This window comes from Gossypium arboreum, chromosome 7 (assembly GCF_025698485.1).
Source record: "Gossypium arboreum isolate Shixiya-1 chromosome 7, ASM2569848v2, whole genome shotgun sequence".
Lineage (NCBI taxonomy): Eukaryota > Viridiplantae > Streptophyta > Magnoliopsida > Malvales > Malvaceae > Gossypium > Gossypium arboreum.
Window position 1 is genome coordinate 73,914,896 of NC_069076.1, and position 26,881 is coordinate 73,941,776.

General features: G+C 29.7%; 1 protein-coding gene and 1 long non-coding RNA gene across 2 annotated transcripts; both read right to left on the reverse strand.

The window, feature by feature from the left end:
* Nucleotides 1–3,640: 3,640 nt before the first annotated feature.
* LOC108459469 (probable WRKY transcription factor 46) lies at nt 3,641–5,771 on the reverse strand. The gene is made up of 3 exons (XM_017758842.2): nt 4,953–5,771; nt 4,726–4,854; nt 3,641–4,563 (listed from the first exon to the last, which is right to left on the reverse strand). The coding sequence occupies exons 1-3, from the start codon at nt 5,219–5,221 to the stop codon at nt 3,954–3,956; spliced, it is 1,008 nt and encodes a 335-aa protein (XP_017614331.1). The 5' UTR covers nt 5,222–5,771; the 3' UTR covers nt 3,641–3,953.
* A 12,493-nt stretch (nt 5,772–18,264) lies between these two features.
* On the reverse strand, nt 18,265–19,145 carry LOC108459920 (uncharacterized). The gene is made up of 2 exons (XR_001867434.2): nt 18,977–19,145; nt 18,265–18,719 (listed from the first exon to the last, which is right to left on the reverse strand). It is a non-coding gene; the product is annotated as an uncharacterized LOC108459920 (long non-coding RNA).
* Between the last annotated feature and the right edge of the window lie 7,736 nt (nt 19,146–26,881).

The window sequence follows — 26,881 nt, forward strand, 5'->3', positions numbered from 1 at the left end:
TATTTGCAAATATTAACCTTGTGGAAATTGATAAATATTAATAATGTATCAATATAATTGTAAACTATATTCTTAGTAATAATTAATTGTCATGTTCTTAGTATGTAAATTAGTGATAATTATGCCACACTCTGAATAAATTTGTCAAGTAGTATATTTTAATTAATGTAAAGTTGCATAAGAAATAATTTTACATAAGTAAATTGAAAATAAATTGAGAGGATATAAATATTCAAAAAATAAATGCATGTGGCAAAATGAGTAATTTTTTAGCAAGCATATGGTAAAAGGAGTAATATTTGAGCAAGTATGCTCATATATATCATTTCACATATCTTATTCTCAATTAGCTGTGAAAAAAGCTGTCCATCCTTTCGTTTTTTATTTTGGAGATTTTAGCTCAACAAACTCTTATAAACTTCCATTCACTAAACATTATAATTAGAAGGTTTGACTACCCAATCATTCATTTATGCTCAAATCAACTAAAAAAATTCAGAACTCTGTTTATCAAAAATTCCCTTAAAATAAAACAATAGAGGATGACGATAAAACAAAAAAATTCCCAAACTTGAAGGGATTTGTAATTTTTTTTTTGTCTATTTCGAAACCGATGTTGTTTTTCCTTCAATATTTCAATGATTGTGTTTGTTCTAAATATTTTATATAAAAAGTAATAATTTAATGAGATTTGAGTTGATTTTTAATTGATATAAGAAGTTATATTCTATAAATTCTATCGTAACTTCAATTGTCCCTGCAAAAGGATCATTGTTTATTAAATCTCTAATGTCATCTTCATTAGCAAATTTTACTCAAATCAAACGTTAAGGAATTGAAGAAGTAGGACGCCAAAATCTCAATCTTGGAATTGAGTTCCATCTTTAATTAAGAGTTTATTATTTGATGCAGTGAAAAAATATTCCACAATAAACTTTTATATGATTAAAATAAATTAATTAAAAATGTTAAGTATTTGCAATTGATCAAAATTTTATTATTTATTTTAAATAATATATTTAAAATGATTCTTGCTCGTTAGTTTAAAATCCATGTCCAATTCTAAATAAGTAGTAATTTTATTTTTATAATTAACAAAAATTAAGTAATTATAATTCATTTTAATATTATTAAATAAAATTTATAAATAAAACCTGGAAAAACCCGCGCAGGGGAGAGATAATACTAGTACTATATTAAAAGAATAGTAGCAATTTAATTTAAAATAAAAATAAAATTACTTCCTTTGAAATAACTACTAGCCACGTTTAAAACAACTCTTCACATAAAAAGCTATCAATAATTTTAGTGTTTATATTTGCTACACAAATATTATACTTTTTTATTCCACAAGCTATCAATAAAATTATCATGTGTTTCTTTTTTAAATATTTTATTATATTTCTGTAAGATATTTTTCAATCTCTTAACTTTATTTGTAGAATCTAAAAATTTATTGGTAGTGTATCAAGTATTTTCCCATAATTTAAAAATATTATATGCATGTTTATTTAAATTACAAAGTAAGATATAATTTTTTATCACTTGCGTGTAAGGACAAAGCTAAAAAAATTTTAGAGGAATGAAATTAAGTTATATATTTTATGGTAGTAAAATATAATTTTACTATTTTAAAAGCCTATATTTTAATAGTTTTTAAAGATTAAATCAATTTTTATCATTTTGATGTCAAAATGTAATTTTACTATTATTATAAAATTTTATAAATTTTAAAAGGATTACATGTTTTCCCATTTTTGGGGTTGGGGCCTTGCTAGTCCCATAGCTCTGTCCTTACTTTGCCTGGATGTGTAAAGATATCAAGTAAAAATAAAAAGAATAGCCTATATTTTAATAAATTTTAAAAGATTAAATCAAAATTTTTTTATTTTGGGGGTCAAAATGTAATTTTATTATTGCTAATACAAACTTTTATAAATTATAAAAAGGCTAAAAAAGAAATTTTCTATTTTAGGGAGGTCGGGCCCCTACCAACCCCTTGACTCCGCCCCTAGTTGTGTAGGTGCGTAAAGATATTTAAGTAAAAATAGAAACAAATAGCTTATATTTTAATAATTTTTCAAGAATTAAATCAAAATTTTATCATTATTGGGGTTAAAGTGCAATTTATTATTACTAATTTAAAATTTATAAATTATATAATGGCTAAAAAAGAAATTTCTCATTTTAAGGGGGCGGGGGCCTTGCCATGTGATTTTTTTTATACAATGCCTAAAATTAGTCATAATATCTCCACAACCCTTAAATAAGGAAGACAAATGTGCATGCGTGTTCGAACCCACAAACTATTGTATTGGTAACAATGTTGTTAGCAACTGAATTAAGATTCGATCGACACCTAAGTTTTTAATTACTGTATAAATTGGTAACATTTATAATAGTTTCAATAAATTTTATACAATTTTAATAAAAGAGAGATTCACGTGTAAAACTTAAATGGTTTTACATTATTCCATAATTTTTATACATTTAATATTTTAACAATACAATCATCATATTTCATGCTCTAATCATATAGATGATGCATGTCAAGTTTAACATAAATTAAAATTTTAAATTATTTATTTTATGTAAAAATTTAACGTTAAATATATTTTAGTGTAAACAATACTTTAAATCGATATGATAGAAATATTAAATTGATTTAAAACTTACATACATAACAAGTATAAATATTTTAATAATTCAATAATTAAATTGTTAAAATATTAAACATATAAAAATATTTAAAAATATAAAAACACTTAAATTTAACCAGAGGAGAATTTAGGTGCTGGTAGGGTCGACCCCTTAAAATGGAAAATTATTATTTAGGCCCTTTCAAATTTTTTAAAATTTTAAATTAGTAAAAATAAAATTATATTTTGACTCTCCTAAAATCATAAAATTTAATTTAATCTTTTAAAAATTATAAAGATATAGACTATAAAAAATTAAAATTTTATTCATCCTTAAAAATTATTTTGACTTCGCCCTTAATTTAACACGAATTCCTCGTTAATAAATATATTCATATCAGGTGTAGTATATAAATTAGTAAATAAAAAGTTTTGTATTTGATGCAGGGAGCCCGTAATAAAAAGTATCAAGAAACAATCTAAATCATCCGCTAAATAAGCTTTGTTGTTCTTCAGATTTAAAAAGAAGAAAATTTTTACTACAAATGTGACTTCAAAATGATATTAGAAGACATCATTAACTGTGCCCTACACAAGAAAATTTTAGGTTAAATTCTGCTGTTGGTCATCTAAGTTATAAATTTAATTTTTGTATTTTGATTTCATCATTTTTAATTTTGTATTATTTTTATAATTTTATAATTTTAATCTGATCGATAGCTATTAAATTTATTAACTTAAATTTTATTATTTTTAAATTTTAATGCGGCAAACATATTAAAGTATTATTTTCATATATTACTCACAAAAAATTAATTAATATATTTAGCAATTATCATTTGCATTAAAATTGAAATTAAAAAAATAGTGATTAAGAATGATCAAATTGGAGAACACGAACTAAATCTATAATTTTACGCATAATACATGACTAGCAGTAGAATTTAACCAAATAGATTTAATTGCTAATTTTTGGTCCTTGAAAAGTATTAAGAATTAAATTTGACTAAATAGTAAAAAGATTAAAATTTATCAAATTAAATTACATGTACTAAATCCACAACTCACTTAAAGTACAAGGACTAATAGCAGAATTTGACCAAATTTTTACATAAGAGATTACAATTCTTTTTTCGATTTGAATCGGTACAAAAACACTCTCAAAGCTAAAAAGTAAAAATGAATAGCTCAAAGCAAATGAAGGGAAAACAAAATATTTCCAAGAATTGAGCTTCCTAATCGACTGATATTGAAGTCTGGTCACACCCAAAACATTGACACTTGACAATCTATTTTCCAATGCAGACTGAGAGCTTACTGTAAAAAATTAGTGAAGAACTCAGGATTATCAAATGGGAAGCTTTGATCGAACTCCAGCTTCTCGAGTGATGAAATATCGAGGTCGACAATGGGTGAATTAGTAACTGAAGCTGGTGCAGAGATTATTTCTGTAAGTTCAGATTCCGAAGTCTGCACATTTTGGCTGAAATCAAAGCTGCCCATTTGGAACGCTGACACTGAAAAATAGTTGGATTCAGATGTAGCTGGTGACACAAATGCCGGAGATATGTTTTTCATTAGGGAATTACGCAATAACCCATTTTGAACTTCCTCTGACTCAATGGGGAAAGAAAATGAAGGAAATATGTTCTCTCTTTTGTCCAAGTCCTCTGTATTAACCTTAAGCTCTGTTTCAAAACTCAACAACATTTCCTCGGATTGCTTTTGTTTCTCTTCAACTTGCTGCTTTTCCCGATAATGATTGCCTTTCTCTTTGGGCGTAGCAACCAAGTGAGAGACTTGGTTACAGGTATGTCTTCCACGATATTTCACCTCGAAGATTGTTGGGTCCTCGTCTGATCTTTGAATTTGCTTACCGGCTAAGCAGCCTTGCGAGTAACGATGAGTGCATCGATAATATCCCCTAAAATTGGGCGTGCAAGTTCAATATTTGTTTACAAGCTATGTTATAATATGAAGGAAAATCGAGACAGTGAAAACAGGAGTAGGAGTAGAACCAGTATGACGTTTATACTGTTTCCTTGTCCTTGGACCGAATAGTAACAGTAATAGAACATTTTCTCACCTTGGAAAATTGGATCCAAGAATATCTTTCTGCCCATATTTTCGCCAGCAATATCCATCATCAAGAGGCCCCTCTAATGACGTCGCGGAGCAAACCCTTATTTGCTCACTCCACCCTGAAGATGTTTTCCTGTAAACAGGAACCAACGGTTAATAAGTGAAGTTCGGAGCTTACCCACTATTTAACAAAAGCGGCGAAAAAAGAAAGGCATAAGTCCTGCATTTTACCTCTTTTTAAACATATCCTTTTTATCAGAGGCGTCACTTTCAGGGGATCCCAAAGTGCTAACCCTGGGTTTCGTCTCAACCATGTAACCACTACAATTCAGCAACGAAAGAGCTTTGTCATAGGAGCAGAGTATTTTGTCAAGCAAGACTTGGCGTGTTTCGGGGGATGAAGATGGATGGAGGTGCTTCCTTAGCATATTAGTAAAGTCTCTTCCCTGTGTTAGCTCATTCAAAAGAGTGTTTTGCTCCCAATCCATCGTTTTTTCCATTATAAAACACAAATATTGCACACCCAAATATCTGATAAACAATCCCCTCTCAACGGTGACAAGTTTTGCCTAAGTTTTCATTAACTTAAAACAAAATACTGTATATATAAAGACCGCATAGAAGAAGTTAAGATAGCCAAATGGCAGTCAGAAATAAAAAAAAGAAAACCCGAACGCAGACCCAGGGAAAAGGTGAGTGTGGATGGTATAGGTATGCATGCAAAGGAGAAGAAATCCGGAAAGGATGAGGATAGTGGAAAGAGAAGAGGGGATGGAGGATAGTGACGAAATAGGGGAGGGGATGGGGTATTATAGTGTGTAGAGAAGAGAGAGAAGGCCGAGTTGATGACCGATTCAAACTGAATAAAAAATTTAAAAAGAAAAACGTTTAAAGATGAAGTGAAAAAGAGAGAAGTTCTAGAGAGGAAGAGCGGTGGAAAGTCAGAGATGAATGAAAGAAAAGAGAAGGGAAAATTATTAGGAATTTAGGAGCAAACCAGAAGGAATCTTCAAATCTTTTTCCGCGTTGTTGCTTACTAAATTTCACATTATATTGAGTTTAGATGGAGACAGCTGACGTCAATTCGTTGCGTCATTCTCCTCTTGCATAGTTACATTAATTAATTGTTGAATACATATGCTATGAATGGATATGTTGTTTTCGGAAAAGGAAAAACGTATTTATATCCAACTTCCACACTCGCCAAAATATTAGTAATTATTGGTTTGTAGTGTAATAATATGATAAAAAATTATTTATAATAATTAGATATGAAATAAAAATATTTAGTGTAAATTAAATTTTGGAATTAGAGAGGTAAGTAATAATTTTGTGAAGTTTTTTCTTTCTTAAAAATAAGTTACTGGAGTGTCTAAATTTTACCAATTAAATTAGTTTATTGCTAACTTATGTGCTAAAACATGCGTAAAAATTAATACTTTTACCAAAAATAGCAGTAAATATTAATTAACTATGGCTTAACATATCATTGATATATGAGTTTGAGAATTTTTTCTAATGTGATATCGTATTATTTTTGGTCCAATCCGATATTTGTATTTAACAAAAGTTATATGTTTTGATACCCAAAGGTAACAATGTTAACTTTTAGTGTTTAATTCGGGCTTAAGGTTGATTTAATGAAAGTTAATTGCTAATATTATTAGGTTTGAATTTTCATGATTTTATTTATACAATAAATTTAAGCTTAATTGTGAATTTGTTTAATTTTTCATTTACTTTGTCAAATATAGTATGATGGATATGATTTAATTAGCGTTTAGGTAGATTTGATAAAAAGTTAATTACTAATATTATTAGCTAATTATGAATTTTCATCAAATTGACTCTAAAACCCCAATTAAATACTAAAAAGTTAACATTTTTGCCTTCAAGTACCGAAATGTATAATTTTTGTCAAATATAGGTCCCACATTGAAAAAAAACCACATGTACCACATTAAAAATATATATATCAAACTCAAGTACCAAATTATATATTAAGCCATTAACCGTTATTATTAATTAATCATTATCTTTTAAAGATTATACAACTTTAATTCTAATTTGAATTTTTTATTATTAGAGTATTTTATTTATTTTAATTTTAATAGGTTAATATACTATAAAAAAGCCTTAAACTACTACACTTTAATTAAAAAGCCTTTAAGCCATCTTTATAGTTAAATAAACCTCTATCCTATTATTTTGACCCATAAAAGCCTTTTATTTTAAAATTAAAGTAAACTTATTTTGAATTTAAAACTTTTATATTAATTTTTGTTGATGCAATAGAAATACTATATATTTTTGACATCAGCATAAGATTTAAAAGAGTAATCAAAATTTTCAAAAGAGTGATCAAGTGTTATGTACATAAGTACTTTCAAGAAATTTTAAAATATTATTATATTTTACTTTCAAAAATATTATTTTATTTTTATTTAACAAACTACTCTCATCAAATTCACATTAGCATAAAATACAAATTAGTTTAAAATTTAAAACATTTTTACGGGTAAAACTTATAAGTTATAAATTATTTAATTACAAAAATAACATAAATGATTATTTAAACAACATATAATGAAATCAACGTAATTTATTATATGCGGAACATAAAAACAAAACAAAGTAGATGGAGAGAAAAAGGAAAATATTGGGTCGTCGTTAAACGAATTTTGAAAAATTCTTGTTTGGAAGACCAGAAAATTTTCAAATTGGCTGAAAGGAAAAAAAAAAAAAAAAAAAAGAGAGAAATTAGAAGAGATATAAGTATGGATTTTAAAAACGGCAGGATTATGTTCATACCAAGGGATTCTCACTATTATTATTTTCCCCATAATCATCAACCGAACATTGTCTTTATGTAAATACCATTAGCTGGAACACTTTGGTTCGAAATTCTGCAAGCAGGTTAATTGAATCTGATAGCTTTATTGGTAATTAAGAAAGCTAATTGACTTTTAATTTAAAACAGAGAAGAATCCCAATGCAAGCAGATTGGATGATTATAATTTAAGATGCATGTTAACACATGATAACTTTCTTTCTTTAGGATAAATTACTTAATCAACTTGTGTTTAATCCATCTATTTGGCTATTATTGGAAGGAGAACATGAAACACAAACAAACAATTAGAATAAGACAGCGAAGTGCATTATTTTAAGGTACAACAAGAGCGTATTTTCTTTTCTTCTTTTGTAGGAAAACAAACCTGAAGTAACATATGGAGCCCCCACACCCCTAATAAAGTCCAAGCACGTGTTTTATTTTTCTTTGTACTTTTACAAAATTTGAGTTTTAGTCTATACTTTAATGAAGCATTTAGTTCATCAAATCTTAAATTAAATTTCATAATAGAATTACGAGAATGTAAAAATATTAAGTAAAATAAGATTACATTGTTTGATTTATTTAGTTAGAATATGAACTTGAGATATCTACTTAATAAAATATAAGTTTATTTAAAAACAAATTTATTATATTATCATTGTTATAGATTTTTATCATTTACAAGCTCACTTTCTTTATTATTATTATTTTTTATGATTGTAAACAACTTATTATAAAAACCATAAAAATAGTAAAATAAAAAATAAAACAGCCAACACCAAATTAAAGGGAATTGCATTAGCTTTAAACTCATTCCAGGTCTCCTTTGCTTGCATAAACCTCAATTGGTAGAAAAGAAATATTTTGGGTTATAGTTTTTTTTAAATATTAATTAACATAATAAAAACAAAGGGTAATTTTGTCTAGAATTTTAGATAATTTAAAAGGAGATTATAATGAGATTATACTTTATATTATGACATTTTCATACTGCTAGAAAATGTGAAATTACAGTAATTTTTATAAAAAATACTATAGGTAGTAATTACTGGACTAGGATTTTTAAATAAAAAAAGTAAGAGGATTTAATTTTTAACTTTTTAAATATAATGACTAAATCTTAAATTTTATCAAAACTATGGGGATTGACAAAAGATTTTAACCTTTCTTTTCCTGATATTTTGAGTTCACCGTGCAAGTTGGGTTCACTAAATTTACAAGGTTAAAATATACCATAAGTACTTATACATTAAAAATTAGGAATTTAGTCCCTATACTTCTATTTCATAGAATTTAGTCTCTTTACTTTTTAGATTTTAAAAGTTAAGTCCAACTGTTACCAGTGTTAAACTTTTTTTTGTTGAATTTGTTATTGTGATATTTTTGAAATAAAAAATATATTCACTTGGTAGTCATGGAATTAAAAAATGACTTTGTAATTAACTTAAATTTAATAAAAAAATTAATAGTTAGATCTAAAATTTAAAATCTGAAAAGTAAAGGATTAAATTTCATGAAATAAAAGTGAAGGACCTAAATTCCTATTCAAAACGTACAGGGACTTATGGCAAAATTTAACCAATTTACAAATATGAAATTCCATTGGGAATGGCATCATGTTCACACTTAGGCTTTAAAAAGGCATCCACAACAATCGCACTCGCCCCACATGGGTTCGCTTAAAATTGCGTTAGCATGTCCCAATCAATGCTTTACTTTTAATCGAGGAAACAGTGGTGGGGTTCATGATCAAAGAAATCTTTTGATTTAGTAACTAACCGCGTAGGTTTTTCTTTTTCTTTTTTACTTGAATAATTCACAACATAAAATATTTTTTAAACGGATACTATTTATAAGGGTGGATTTGGATAGATGATTGAATGTGATGTATTTAATTTATTTTTTGTCTCATATTAAAATATCATTGTAATATTTAGGGTAGGTTTGGGGTAGCGGTATGGTGCGGTGCGGTACGTTTAGCTTACTTTTTGTCTCACATTACAGTATCACTACAGTATCTAATTTTACTACCACCGCTGTTTTTACACTAACTGTAGGTAAAAACACCGTCCATCCAAACTCACCCTTAATCTTATCGTCACCCTTTTTTTTATTTAATTATAGATAAACGTACCATTCATCTAAACTCATCCTAAATAATAAGAGTGTGATGTTGGCACATAAAATCCCACTTCATTTGGGATAAATTGGTTGCCGCCTCACATTATATATGTAAGAAGGCCTTCACTTTGTATCAATCCCAACAATTTTCTCTCATTAATATACATTTTAAAGTTTTAAAAATTTAAAGTACTAATATTTTAAAATTAATCAATTGAAAATACTAGAATTTCTAAATATTTTTGGACAAATAATTAATTTAAGAAAAATTAGGTTATTGAAAATTTAAAATTTAAAAATAATTATAGAAGGATAATAATTATATTAAAAATAAACAATATAAAAATTTCAATATGGATATTTTTATATTTAAAAAAACTATATATAGTTTTATTAAAATTTTAAAAATATTGGAATTAAAGAAAATGATTTTTGAAGTATAAGTTTTTATCTTATAGCCGGAACATGTGATTTAAATCAAATAAAATTATGAAGAATTATGAAGAATTATGAAAACCACCTCTTTAGGTGGAATTTGAAAAAAAAAATTGAGTTAATAAAATTCCTCTTGAAGTTATTTACAAAATTTGAAATTCTCCAATATATTTACCCAAACAAACAAATTCATTTTTAGAATTTTAAAACCTTGATACAATTGAAACCCCTCTTATAAATTCCTTACCCAAACACATCTTAAGTATATTTTGGGAAATTTTTTAATTAAGGTTTCCATTAGTTAGTAAACTTTTTGGTATTAGTGAAGTTATTATCTAATGTTGGTGCTCAAGGATGTAGGCTATTTATTGAACCTCGTAAATTTGGTGTGTTGTCTCCTTTATTTATTTTATTTTCATTTATTGATTTTTCTGTCACATTTTGATATTCAATAGTTATTTTTCGGGCTAATCCACTGTGCTTGGGTAGTTTTAATTTGGTATTGATGTTCCCAACTCGGTATTGGTGTTTCATTGAAGCTACAATCGTGTGTAATATTATTTGTTGTCCCTAACAATTGGTACCAAAGCTTTATCAAAGCCTCAAAATTAGTATGCTCTATAGTTATAACTTGTTTGATTTTCAACATCAAAAAATAAATTTTCACTATTGGAGATTACCCATGTGTCACACTCTAAATTCGACGGATCTAAATTTGAGAGAATAATTTATACACATTAACTATTTTTGGCGCATTATAGTAATATGATCCACCACCCGGCTGATTCGTTAGCGAGATCGAGTAGTGGCGTATTCTAGTATGAAAGTATCCACACGTTGTCAGTATCTAAGAAGTTGCTCTAGGATATCTTCAAATGAAGAAATATTATGCATCAGAGTTTTTGGCTGAAAAACAAAGAGTCTATTAAATGCATGGAAAAACTGTAGGAAGAATTAATTGTCCTTAAGATCATGCTATAAGAGAGTCATCACTAAGATAAAGTACGTTTGGTTTGTATGAGCATTGTTCATTTGGTTCTTGTAACAGGATTAGTTTGGGTTAATCAGATTGATTTGACTCTCTTCTTATCAAACTAGCCGAATTTCCCTTTTATTTTCCCCAAATTTTGTAGGAAAATCGGGGGACAAATTCAGTTAATATTGCCACTTGTCAAAATCCACTATAAGGGATTGAGAGTATATATATGGTGAAAAGGGTACATTTAGATGGTTTTTTTTTCTCTTCTGATTGCATTTTGGTTACTTCTTTTCATTCTAAATGTTCTATTATTTTTCTTTGATAAGCTAAAGCTAAAGTTTTGTAAATTAGTGGATAATTCAACCTCCTGGTAAGTTTGATAGCTCTGCATGTTATGACAATAAAGAGTAGGGATGTGCAAAAGATGTAAGAACAATATGTTTGGAGTGGAAGACCCTACATGAGGGTCGTGTATAGACGAAATGTTAGTAACTTATCAGTAAATAAAGTTTTAATAGAGATTCTATGATCTTTTGAGCAGTGGTTACGAAAGTTACAAGATGGACATTTTATTTATCTTTTTTATGCTGATGATATGCTGATTGCTTCAAAAATTCAAAGAGAAATAGATGAGTTGAAGGCTTAGCTGAATCAAGAGTTTGAGATGAAGGGTTTAGGTGAGGCTAAGAAAATTCTCAACATGAAGATACATAAAGACAAAAAGAGAGAAAAACTTTATTTAACTTAAAAACAATATGTGAGAAAGGTATCACACGCTCGTGTGTCCTACCCGTGTGCTAATTTGACTTAAAATTTAAGGTGCAGGGGACACACGGCCATACCACACGCCCATGGGAACGAACCGTGTGTCACACACAGCCTAGACACACGCCCGTGTGTTCAACTATGTGGACTCTAATAGGCTATTTTCCAAGTCTAAAGTCATCCCTTTCTACCTCTTATGCTTAGAAATTTCTAAGTTTGAGAGAAAACATAAATTTACACTTGTAAATAATTTTAATAAAATTCATTGTAATGAAACCTCATATCATTGGTTTCATACGTGATAGGTTATTTCCCATTTAGTGTTTACGGATGCTTATGTTGTTGTAACACATTCAAAATTTGGCTTGTTTCTGAACTCATTCCAACTGTAGCAACCCATTGTATAAGAGCCTAAACATACATATAAAGACAGATTATATCCTACTTCCAAATCTGCCAATTTCCATGGCCTTATACAAAAAGATGAATACATCTTTACATGCCTTCATTTGGCAACTCAATGACACATATGAAAAAATATTCAAAGCCCTATACATGCCATTAACAAAATAGAAGTGTCTTTATACCAAAGCTTGACTAGTTGATAGTGTGTTGACTCTCTAACCATCTTCCAATCCTTATGAATCCTCGAGCTCTGTAAAACAGAGAAATGAGAGGGGGTAAGCATTTTCATGCTTGGTAAGCTCGAATAACTGAAAAGTAAACTTACCGAGTAATTAGCATACATCCATACTTAATTCATAACATCATCCATTATGACATGATTTCCTATCACATGCACTCAATCAATGAGTTAGTCATTTAACTAAGCATCATGTAATTTATATAGACGAGCTCATCATTCAACATTTCATTCACATATATATATGTATATATATATCCTATGTTAATCTTGTTGAGTTTCTAGGAAATCTCGATGGATTACCCATTATCCGCCAATTCTTACGAATGATCATTTTACATATATGCACTCCTGTGAACCTCACATTTCATGGCAGAATTACCAAACCAGGCTAAATTCCCTATATCGTGAACTAGTAGGGTGATGCCGGGATTACCAGTCCAGGCTAAATCCCTTATAGCGACAAACACCCTTAATGAGCTCGGATTTGAAATACCAGTCCAGGCTAAATTCAGGCCCAAATGGGATTACTCGTCCGGGCTAAATCCATAATGCACAAATATTCTCTGGGAGGCTTGATCATTCAAGGAACACCCGTCCGGGCTAAATTCCTTTTCATACTTGAGATCACAGATTACCCGTCCGGGCTAAATCCATACTGCAACACATGCAGGATCTCAATTCACATGTAAAACATGGTTTCTCCATCGAATCCACTTTTTAACCTCAACCGAGATAGTTGTCATGAAGTCGTTACCAAAGGTGCATTTCATACATTTCCATGCCATCGATAAATGCAAATATCATGCATTCATAAATCATATAATTATGCATATTATAGGTTTACTTCGAGTTATTCGAACTTAGCTGATATCCATTTCAGAGATATGTTTCGGTTATTCCGAAATCTTGCGTTTACCACGATCGACCTTCGGAATTTGTTCCTCGGGGTCTATAATAGCAAAATTACCTCATTAATACCCCGCATTATATATTTTGAGTTTAATATCTATCCTCAGTCCAAATGACCATTTTGCCCCTAACCTTTCACATTTTTACAGTTTAGTCCTTAGGCTCGTATAATGAAATGTATGAAATTCTACCTTACTCAAGCCTAGCCGAACCTTTTTATCTCTTATGGTAGCCCAAATTTTCCTTTATTTTCTTATTTCTACCATACGTGTACATCTTTCGCAAAATGGTCCCTATAAGGGTTTCTCATGAAAATCAACTAGGAAAAGATGTTTACCACACATTAATCTTTCATATTCCTCCATAATCCATCAAAATACAATTAAATCATGCATGGGTAAATTTTTAAACATGAACCCTAGCATGAAATATGGGTAGAAATGGAGAGAGCAAGCTACCGGGATTTCAAAAATACGAAGAGCATGAAAAACGGGGCTTGGGAGCACTTACTTTTTAGCTTGAAAAGATTGAAAACCCTAGCTATGGTGACCCTTGAAATTCGGCTGGATGAAGGAGAAAATGAGCTGATTTTGGTCCATTTTTCCCATTTTAATTCATTAAAATGACAAATGACCAAATGCCCTTATGCCATTTCTTTAAAATTTCTTTCACACAAGCCTATTTTTGTCCAAAAATTTAGAATTTGGGAAAATTTCTCTCCATGACCTTCAAAATTATAATATAAAGCAATTTCATACAAATTGCTTCTAGAAACCAAGTTTTGCAATTTATTCAATTTAGTCCCTAATTTCCAATTGGACATTTTATACTCAAAATTTCTTCATGAAGCTTTAACACATACATATACTCATATTCTAGGCCTCATAATAATCATAAAATAAATATTTTTGATGTCGGATTTATGGTCCCGAAACCACTATTCTGACTAGGCCCCATTTCGGGATGTTACAATTATCTCCTAAGGGTAATGAAGAATGACAATGAATGGAAAAGGTTTTATATGCTAATATAGCTGAGAGCCTGATATATGTGACGGTATATACTTGGCTGAACATTTCACAAGTGGTTGGTGTTGTGAGTAGGCATATGCATAATCCTGGTAAAGGAAATTGAAAAGTTTTGAAATGGATTCTACGGTATCTTAAGAAAAATATAGATATTAGTTTAATCTTTGAGCAACATAAGATGCTTGGTCAGTGTTTAGTTGGATATGTTGATTTTGATTTTACTAGTGATTTGTATAAATGTCTATCTACTACAAGTATCTATTCACTCTTGCTAGAGACCCGGTAAGTTTGAAATCTACTTTACATTTTACAGTAGCTTTATTAACTATAGAGGTAAAGTATACGGTAGTTTCAAAAGCTATTAAAGAGGTTGTTTGGCTTAATGGGTTTTTGAAAGACGTGGAAATTGTTCACAGTCACATTATCCTTTATTGTGACAGTCATAGTGCTATTCGTTTAGAAAAAAACCAAGTTTACTATTCAAGAACTAAGCATATTGATGGGAGCTATCACTTTGTATTGGAAATCATTGACGAAGGAAAGATTCTACTTCAAAAGATTGAAAAAACTAAAAATATTATAGATTTGATGACCAAGGTGTTGAAAAATCACTATTTGAACTTGATAAATATCCCACAAGTTTGAAAACCTTCAGGTGTATAGTGCTCATGAGCATATTTGAAGGTATTGTTGAAGATGACTTCATCAAAGTTGAAGAGTGTAAGACATTAGAAGTTGAGTAGGATTGATGAACTTGCCAAAGGTGGAGGTTTGTTAGTGTTGGCTCATTTAATCCTATGTTAATTGGGATAAATTGGTTGTTGCCTCACCTTATATATGAAGGCTTTGAGCCTTCACTTAGTATCGTCCCAACAATTTTTCTTTCACTCTCATTAGTATACTTCAGGTATATTTTGAGAAATCTTTTGATTAAGGTTTATATTAGTTTGTAAAATTTTAGGTGTTAGTGAAATTATCACCTAGTGTTGGTGCCTGAAGACATAAGAAATTTGCTAAACCAGATAAATTTGGTGTATTCTCTTATTTATCTATTATATTTGCACTTATTGGTTTTTCTATTACATGTTATCATTCAATAGTTATTCGTTTGCGTTAACCTAATGAGCTTGGTTAGTTTCAATTTGGTATTGCTGTTCCTAATGTTGAGGGCCTAGTGCCATTAGTGTAATGACATCATCCATGTACTTTATGTCCTTATAATTTCTCGATCAAATTGGTTTAATAAATTTCATCATTATTATTAATATCTTTTGTATAAATGTCTTCAAATGGTTATTCCATGCAAAGCAAAATTAAAGCAATATTAGCTAATTAATTGATTATCTAAGGTTTAACTAATATTAAGTTGCATTATGAGGTTAGATCATAATTTGAGAAGACGACTTGTATTACTAGATAATCTAAACCAGCCTGTAGTCTAATCAAAATTGAGCAAGGCAACTAAAAGACTATTATATTGTCTATCAAGTCCAATTGGGGAGATACCTTGTCTTGGGTATCAAAGCAGATGACTCCTAAAAGATAGATACATAAGTGTGATTGTCTAGATTAATAGTACATTGGACATGACCCAAGTAGAATAAACCCTACATGCATTTATGAATTTATTCACTTGTGATGTTCATAGTATGGCTTACCTTAATCTTGAGTAAGTGACAAACTATGTGTGCATGACTCGTATGCTTTGATATATTGATCGTTTGAATTTAATTGTTAATAGAGTCAAAAGATGGTACGTTGGATATACAATTTCTGCATGACATAAAATTTTTTACAATAGTGAAATTCATAGCTCAATAAAGAATAAATGATATCCTCTTATTGACATTAGATAGAAGATGAAAAGTAACGTGACTATGGGTCATTTGTCTTAAGACGAATGCTTTAATTACTATTTATTAGTAATTGACTTTTCATTAGAGTTGTGGATTCAATCAGTTCGATCGGTTCGGTTTTTTTATATTGAAAATCAAATAAATCAAATTAACCTCCTAAGTCGAATAAATTAAACCGATCTAGGAAAAAAATGAAGAAATCGAAGAAAAATTTTCAGTTCATTTTGGTTTTTAATATTATTTTTGAGTTGAAATAAATTCTAATTGATGTACTTATAATTTTTTTCTTTAAAATTTTTCACATAATTTTCTTCTTTATTTAATTTACTATTTTCTCGACGACCAACATACCCTTACTTTTGCTAGCATTAGCTTATATATATATATTAAATAACAATAATAAAATGAATATAATAAAAAAGATACATTGTCAAGTTGAGTTTTAAATATTAATGGGTATTGGGTTTAATGGTTTTGTGCTTTAAGAATATTAAGTTTTAATGTGTATTTGGGTTTAAGGTTTAAATTTAGATTTGAGTGTATAAATCACTTACGGGCTTATGGCCTTAATCTGTTTATTTGATTTAAAATGGAAAAATTGAAAATCGGTCAAGTAATCTAATTAAATAGAACATAAAAATCGATTCAACTAAAAAAAATAAATTGAAAAAATCAGGTTTTCCAATTTGGTTCATTTCGATTTTTTAGGTTCGGTATTTTTTTGCACACCCCTACTTTTCATGATGGAAGATGTAATAGTTACTATGCAATAAAATAGGATTATATTGGGAGAATGAATTTTATCCCAAAAAGGTTAATGGTGTCCCTTAAGAGTAACACATATATGATAAGGTCATTGGACGAGCATTTGATGTAGAAGCTTTCGTAATGATATATAATGGGGAGATCTAAGTCATCATACTTTACTGGAATGGCTCCATAACTAATTAAAGTTTTAATTAATAGACGAATATCGAAACTTAATGACAAATTATTTAAGGCTTAATTATATATGTCTAATCAGTCTCTCTCTTAGCTCGATACAACCTTGATATTTTACATTAATAAATGATATGAAAATGTGAAATGATGAACTAGAAAAACAGACAGCATATATCACTATCCGCAGTGCATTCGTTTTCTCACTATGAACAAGAGATGACTTGATAATTAAATTAAAATTTTGAATTATTAATTAATTAATTTGTAGTTAAATAATTTAAGTTTGAATTGAATTTTAAATTAATCAAGTCATGATAGTTTCATGAGAACAAGTAAATTAAATTGATTTAAATTGATTTACTCATAGATTCTAGTATGATAAAGTTGTCATGAGTTTAACATAATTAGAATCAGGTTGAGAAAGTAATTTAATTAATTTAATTAATTAACTCAATAAATTATATTTTTGGGCATAAGGAATACATTTATTGGGTTAAATAATTCATGAGTTGGTTTAAAGATCAAATAATACATATAATTGACTTGATAAATGACGAGGCTTATCTAGGCTTGGTTTAGAAGCAAGGGGCGACAAACCCTAGTCCTAAAGATAGTGTGTCGTTGCCCCTTACATATACACTCCTTGTCGGAGTTGTGTTTGCTATTAAAATATTATTATTTAGTTATACCTTATTTTGTGGAGACTCTTGTTATTATCTTTATAAATATAGATTACGGGCTAAGTCCAATACACACTTCTCTACATCGATATTTTGTTAAAATATAGTTAAGTTATTCTCCAAAATAAATTCTATCTTATGATAGAGTCTATCTTTGGTTTCTAGTCTTGAAAGTTGCACTAAAGTTTTCATTGATTTCCGAATAGAGCCTATGCTCTAACAAATCAATGTTGAGATTAGTGAAGAAGATCGATTTTCGAATAGAGCCTATACTCTAACAAATCAATGTTGAGATTAGTGAAGAAGATCGAGTGGTAGAAAGTCGGGATCGATGGAGTCTGCCTAATTTGAAAACATAGGTATAATTCAAGTAATAGGTTTTGTAATAACACAAATTTGCCCGGCCCAAAAAAAAAGAAAAGAAATAAATAAAAAAAATAATAAAAAGTCCTTTACACTCCATTTACAGATTAAGCCAGTGGCCCATTACACTTGTAGCCCAAATACCTAAACTACCCAATTCCCGGTTACACCCAACCCACAATGGGCACGGCCCAAGGAGGCCTAAATTACAAACAGAGGATGGAAGACCTAGGGTTTTTGAAACCCTAGGCGCCTCAAACGCTAAAGGAAGGTTCTAGAATTCGCGCCGCAGGCACGCTAATTGTCACACCCTTTTTGCGTCGTTCCAGTGACCTTCATCGACGCCTCTATCGACATCGTGACTTCAGCGCCATATCACGCCGTAATCGGTGCACGAATCAACGCCAGCGCATTCACCGCCGGATTCTTCGCTGGTACCTGCAAAAAAGGAAAGAAGAAACAACAGAGACCAATGCAAATATGGCAGGAAATAAAATCAAAGATTGTAAAATATTTTTCTTTTCTTTTACAGTGGCTATAAAAGCCCGAATCAAAAGGATGTAAACTACGGTTTTTTTATACACACATATATAATAAAAAGACCAACATTCGATTGAAGAAACAGAGGTGATTATTTATTTTTCTTTTTATAAATACATACATACATCGAAAACTAAAAAGGGGAAAAGATTTACCGATGGATTTGAGTTGAAAACGAAGCTTTCCAGCTTCCGGTCGCCGTATGTGGCGGAGTTGAGGGCGGCGCGTAGGCGTGTGGGAACCGGTGGACGGAGACTCAACGGAGCTCCGAGGGCCAGCCCTCAATCCTCTTTCAGAGGATTTTTTGTTTTTTTTTTAAAATCGCGTTTTAAAATGATTTTAAGGCCAAAAGTTGGCTTATATAGCTTCTTATGAACGACGTCTTTTTAGTTTAAAACGATAGGCCTCAAAACGGCATCGATTCAAAGCTTAGGATCCGCGTGTTGACCCGAGACCCGGGTAGGATCTGCGCGTTTTTATTTAAAGGGCTAATTGCCCAATCGATCCTTTCGCATTTTTAAAACTTATAATTTCATTTTATTTTTATTTTTAAATTGGCCATAACTTTTATTTTTATTTCAATTTAGTCCCAATGGCCATTAAAATCTATTCTGAAGAACGACGTCGTTTTTAGGGATTAGGGCTAATTGCCCAATGAGTCCCTCAGATTTTAGTTTGTATTTCAATCAGGTCCAAATTTCTATTTATTTATAATTAACCCTAGATTTTTAAATTAAATTAATTTTAATCCTTTTATATATATTTAATTTATTTTAAGTACTATATATTATTTATTTTTATAAATATTAGCTATATGTATAAAATAGTATATATTATTTTCATTGTTTATCATATTATCTATATTCTTATTATATATTTTATTTATTTTATACATTGTACTATATATATTATTCTATACATTATTTTTACTACAAATTATATATTATTTTATTCTTCATTAATTACATATAAAATTTTGTAAATTATTAATAATTAATACATATATCGTTATTAAATATTTAATATCTAATATTTTAAAATTTACTATAAATTTTGTTCCTATTCAATATTTTTACCTTGAACTATTATATTATGTAATGTATTTTATTATACATATTAATTATCTCTAAAAATTCTCCTCTATCATTCACACATTGTTTTAAATATTTTTCCTCTTAAAAATACTTCATCTATTTTATTCGTTTTCTTCTTTATTCTTGATCTTTTATGTTCATGATTTGTTATTTATTTTATATTTTTGTATTTAGTTAATATTATTTTAACATGCTAATGCCATCTCACCAACTATTTGTTATTTATATGTTATTTGTCGTTTAAATTAATTATTTATGTTATTTCAAGTTATATTTTATGTAATTTATATTGTTATATTCATTATGCTATATTTTGCATGAAATATTATTGTGTATTATGTAATCTATATTGTATTGTTCATTGTTTTCTGTGATTATACTCACATGAAATGATAATGTATATTATGAAATTTATGTCATTATTTATCATTTTCTATATTATACTTGCATGAATTGTTAAAGTATGTATTATATAGTTTGTATTATTTGGTATCGATACCTTGTAATATGTTTAATACATCATTGTCATAAAATTTATATTTCATTTAATCCAAAGGAATTTAAAAATAAGGCAATGTTTTTTTTTGGTACTTAGGAATTCGGGAAATAGTGTCCTAACATGCTGGGTTGCGATTTCCTATTTGTCTAAATGCCTAAAATATCCTTCTAAATAAGTTTTGAAAATCATAATATGATTTCAGTTACAAAAGTTTAAGAATATCATGTCCAATCATGCTGGATGTGATGTTTATATTCTTTTGAAACGAAGGAATCTTGATTTTTAACTCAAATTATTACTGTTTTAAAAGAGATCTTATTTCTAAATTCTTTCAAGCTTTTGACATTAAGACAAAACTATTCAATTTGGTAGCAATTTTGGGCGTTGCGAGGGTGCTAACCCTTCCTCGTACGTAACCGACTCCCGGGCCCGTTTTCTCATAATTTTGTAGACCAAAATGTTTTATAAAGTGATCCAATCACACTTTAAAAGGTTGGCGACGACTCCCGTTTTCAAAATACCCTCCCCTTTAAAAAAAAAGAGGTTTCGACAAACATCACAACAAATCAATTTTAAGGAAAAATTTTAAAATTTTGTTGTTCTTATTTTCAATATTTAAAACAGATTTTTCCAACACCCAATTCGGTATTAGTATTCCATATTGAAGCTACAGTTATGTGGGATATTACCCAATGTCCTCAATAATAAATTTAGTTAAATGTCTCGCGCCTCCAAATTTTTATAGATTCTTTGAAATTAGAGAAATGATTAATGAATGATTACAAGTCCATTTAAAAATTTTTAATTTCAAATTGTAACCACTTATATATTTTTTAACCGATGTGGATAATATTTAAACAAATCCCGATACCATTGATTTTGGTAAAAGTTTTTAACATGTATTTCTTAATTTATAACTGGCCTTTTGAATATGAGAATATCTCAAGAATTTCAAGGGATTTTGACACATGGATGTCGAGGTTTCGGTGGAAAAATGTATGAAAAACCCTAACAAGGCCCTAACACTACAACCTATAAATACCTCATCATATTTGCCGATTTTTCACAAAAAATCTAAAACTTTCTCCCTTTACATTCTTTATTATTCTACAAACCTAAATTTTCTAAATTTGAATTTTGAAGCATACCATAATGGTTGTCCCTTTATTGAGATGTTGACTTTTATTAAGTTAGTCAAATTGAAAATTGTATTTTTGTGTCAACATTAATTTATATTTTGATTGAACGATAGAGACTCGTGATCTATACGTTTCATCTCTCATGCAAAGAATCTACAATAACACTAGAAGATGTGTCATCATTGACGAGCCTTTCACTAGACGACACCTAGTAAAGGGAATTTTTAAATTCGACCTGGACGAGGTCTTTGTCTCACCATTTAAACATGTGACTGTTATATGTTTGATTTTGATAGGCTTTAGGCAAAGTTAACATGGTTGACGATCACCTTTATGCATCTTGAGAGCATGTAATTGCTAGAGAATTTGAAAGTCATGCTAAAGCTTACATTCTTTAATTGATTGAAGGTGTGTTGATGTTAAAAAAGTTTAGCAACAAAGTTCGTACCATGTATTTTCAACTGTTATCTAATTTTTAAATGGATAAAACATATGGTTGGGAGTCTGCAGTTTTGATATTCCTATATAGAATTTTACATAGTGGGACGAAAGGAAGTAAATGATTGCCTTGTAATTTTGCAATTGTGGGGGTGGTATCAACTTTCGTGGAAAACACGCACCCTGTAACGCCCCAATTTTTGAGAATTCTGTGAATGTTGGCATAGGTTTAATTATGTTAGTGGGCCTCTAGAAGGCCCAAGCCTAAGATAGAACCCGGTAATTTTAGTTAATTTTTGTTTCATAAGAAAAAGGGAGTGAAATTATGAAATAGGACCTATGTGAAAATGTTTGAAAATGCTATAGGCTAAATTGAAGTGGCCAAATAAATAGGAGTGCAAAATAGGAGGATTTGCATGACAAACCTCCCATTTTACATGAAGTGGCCAGCCATCATGTTGTTGTAGACAAAATGTGCACTTGATATCCATAATTTATGGTACAAATTGATACAAATTGATAATAGGTTAGGTAAATGTTCTATGATAATGGGTTAGGTAAATGTTTCATGATAATGGGTTAGGTAAATGTTTCATGATAAGAATTTCATGTCTTTTGTATTAAAGAATTAAATAGATGAAATATGAAGTTTTATTAAAAGAAAAAGGGGTGAAAAGAACAAAGTTTTGTCCATCTTTGTTCATCATAGCTGAAAGTTAGAGAAGAGAAAGGAGAGGAGAAAGCTCTTGAGTATTCGGTCATTAGGAGGAGGAAAATTGAAGGTAAGTTCTTGGTACCTTGCTTCTATTTTGAGGTTCATGAGTTTATCTTGATTCTACCTTAACTCTTGAAGCATATTTTGGTTTTTAGTTGTGTTGTGAGCATTTAGTCATGAATTAAAATGAAGGAAATGGTTGTTGTTTCATGTTCTTTTGATGAAAAATGGAAGATAGGTGAAGTTGAGCCAAACAAATAAGCATGCATGTGCCTTAGATGATAAAGGGAAAAATCGGCTAACATGTTGTGCTTTAAAATGATGAAATGGAGATTATGCTTAAGTAAAAATCATAGATATGTGATGATTGATTGGTGATATACATGTTTAAATAACATGCATGCAAGATAGGTGTATGAAATAGTGATTTGGTAATAAATTTGCTTGGGACAGCAGCAGTAACGTGACTTTGGAAAATCACCATAAATTGTGACAGATGAATTAGAAGCTGAATAAATTATGTAATTAAATCTTATTGAGTCTAGTTTCTAATGAAATAAACAAGAACATATTTTGAATTCTGTACAATGATAAATTTGATTCGTAATGAAGAGTGGTCAGATTAGTCAAACAGTGAAACATGCGAAACTTTGAGAAAAATCTGGTATTGATTGGCCAAACCAAAAATTCTGAAAATTTTATGGATATAAGATATATGAGCCTATTTTTCAGGGAAAATTAACGGCACTTGATTTGGAGTTTCGTAGCTCTAGTTATAAATGATTTAGTGACTGTTGCTCAGGAAGACAACTTGCAGTGAAATTATGAGTATGTGGTAAACATTGACAAAAATTTGTTAATGAGTTGTTTATTGATTTCTTATAAGCTTACTATAATCTGTAGGTGTGGTTGGCCGAATATTGTAAGGGGTTAATACGTAGTTTGTATTTGAATAGTTAGATTAACGTGTTAGTAATCCAATTGTAGGCGGTTCGTGTGTGGATCTCGTCAAGATATCGTCAAAAAGTGTGTAACTAACACCCTCTTTCTTAGTCTGGATCGGCAAAAGTCGAAAAGCCAAAATGCCGAAAATAGGTATTTTGTAGATTTGCGAGTGTGCGAATGCTCGTGAGGTAAATTGATTAATGTTTTTGGTAAACTGCAAAAAATTGGACTGCAAAGTGCATGATTTCTGTGCCCTCGATATTTTTGGGCTTAATGGGCCAAAATTGGAATGATGGGCCAACGGGCCCAATTCGGTAAGAACCCTCGGTACGTGATTCTGTTAGTACGTGAGAAGTAGTAATATGCATGAAAAACCCTAAAATAGATAAATTACTGAAATACCTTTAAAAGTGGAAAATTTACAGTTTTACCCCTAGTAGATAAATTACCGAAATACCCCTAGGGTTAAATTGACCTAAATGCATGTTTGATTGTTGTTATTTATCGCATGCCATGTTGTTATTATCGATGCATGGGACCGGGATATTGATGAGGAAGTACTGAAAGTGGCTTGTCCACGATCTTGGAGGCTTTGCCTCAATTTATCGTTAATCGAAAGGAAGGTCAAGAATCAGGAGTGTTAATTTGGGTGGGTTGAGCTATTCCCACATGGAGTGTATGGCTGGTACGGGTGGAGTGTAGTGGTTGGTGGGTTGAGTAGTCTCCCCAAATGGGCTTGCATATGTTTACTAATGTTGCATGTATTTTGAAATGGGCCTATGAGCCATCTTTATTATCTCAATAAGGGCTAAGGCCCGGTTTATTGTAATCGAAAGGGCTCTAGCCCAGCACCACATTACCTCAATGGGCTAGGCCCAATAGGCTTGAGTGACTTGGGCTTTGAATGGGTTTTCCTTACACACTGAGTTTCCCCAAACTCACCCTTTTATTTTCATCCACACAGAAATCCCCAACCATAGTGGGCTTGGAGTCGTGAGGGAATTGAGTGGCCACCCGCTCGAAAGTTTGATTTTTTTCGTGAACTGGACATCCTTTTATTTACGTTTGAAGTTTTGGGTTTTAAATGTAATAAGGCCGCTTAATTATTTTTGATGGTTTTAATATGTATTACTAAGATAGGTAATACTTATTTTAACTGTTGAAATTGGATAGCTTTAGGCGCGTTTTCAAAAACAACAATTGATTTCAAAATAACACGACAACAAGCAAAGCTTCCGCAATGAAAGTATTTTCCAAAATTAATCACTTTTCCTAAAATGACTTAATCAAATCGGTTTCTAGAAATATCCATGACGTTAAGGTGTGGCAATGGCGGTATGCATGTCTAGGATTGGATCCGAAGGAGCTTGGTATTAGCAATCCGATGGACTCACCACCTCTTTTCCGGTTTCCTACCGGTGCACACTTCCATTCACTTTAACCTTTAATGAATTAATCTTTTGAACATCAAGTACGATTTTCGGACTTAGAATGGAAATTTTTTTACGTTTTTGATGTGGCATGCGGATCCGCCATAACTTCTGAGCCGGGTTTTGGGTGCTACACACCCCTTCTAAAAATCTCACTTTCTCTATTGTTAGAAGGAAAAAGAAAAAACATATGTTATAAATACATTACATTTTATATATTTTATATTAGTACTAATATTTGATATTTTAATAGATGGTTTAACCATGTAAACCATACAACTTAGTACAAGGATAATATCGTAGTGATACAATAATCTATTGACGTTCAATCAAATGATTCTATGATTTATTTGTTATATTAAATATTTAGTTAATGTAATTACTACCATAATTTAATAATGCATTTATTTTTCCATTTTAACTTGATGTCATACCGAGTATAAGATATTACTGTGAGATTTATTGCTTTTAGTGTAATGTACATTTGTATTTTCAAACAAATAAGTTTAGTAAAATATTCATTGATTACATTAATATTTTTGTATATTTTCCTTAATGATTTTTGCACACAAAGCAAAATGGAAGTAAATATTGACTCATTAATTATCTAATGTTTAACTAATGCTGAGTGATATTATGTAGTTGAATTGTAATACAGAAAAACAACTGGTATTAGTAAATAATCTAAATATGTCCTTAGTCTAATTAGAAATGAGAAAACCAGTTGAAAGACTAATATGCCATCTATCAAGTCCAATTGAGGAAATGCTTTGTCTTGAGCATCGGAGTGGATGACTCCCAAAAGATAGAGACATAAATGTGACTTATTAGATTGACAGTACATCTGACAAGACCCAAGTAAAATAAATCTTAGGTCTGTTTATGGGTTTATTAACCTGTGACAGTCATAATGTGATATTCCCAAATCTTGAATGGATGATGAACTATGTATGCGTGACTCGTAAACTTTAACGTAAGTAAAAACCTGAGTTCAAATAGATAAGGAACCAAAAGCTAGTACGTTTTGTATACGATTTCTGCAATATGTAGCATCATTCCACAATAGTGGAATTCATATCCCAAATAAATGGTAAATGAAATCATTCTAATTGGCATTACATAATAGATGAAAAGTAAATGTGACCACAGGTCATTGTCTTTGTTATAAATGACTTGATTACTATTTAATGGTAATTAACTTTTCAGGAAAAATGATGTATTGGCTACCATGAGATAAAATAGGATCATATTGGGAGAACAAATTTATCCCAAAGAGATTAAAAATATTCTTTGAAAGTAAAACACATATGATAAAATCATTTGATGAACAATTATTAAGTAGCTTTCGTAATGGTATATATAATTAGGGAGAGCTTAGTCACGATACTATAGTTGAATGGCTTTATGACTAAATAAGTTTATAATTAATAGGTGAAAAACTGAAACTTAATTATAATTTATTTGATCCGTAATTATATATGTTTGCGCTAGTTCGTTGAAACCAATGATGAATTGCATGTAGAACCAAATGAATAGAAATGAATGAAAACAATGAAGTAAGAGAAATAGATCACATTCCCAAATGAATGTGTTTTCTCTCTAAGTACAAAAATGATTTGACAATTAATTAAATATTTTTGTATTTTTATTTAGTTAATTATAAGTAAATAATTAAAGTTTGAAAATAAAATCAAATTAACTAGTTATTATGAATTTGTTGAATAAAGAAATTAAATATATTTCCTCATAGATTATTTTATGGTAAAATTGTTATGATTTTAACGAAATTCAATTAGATTG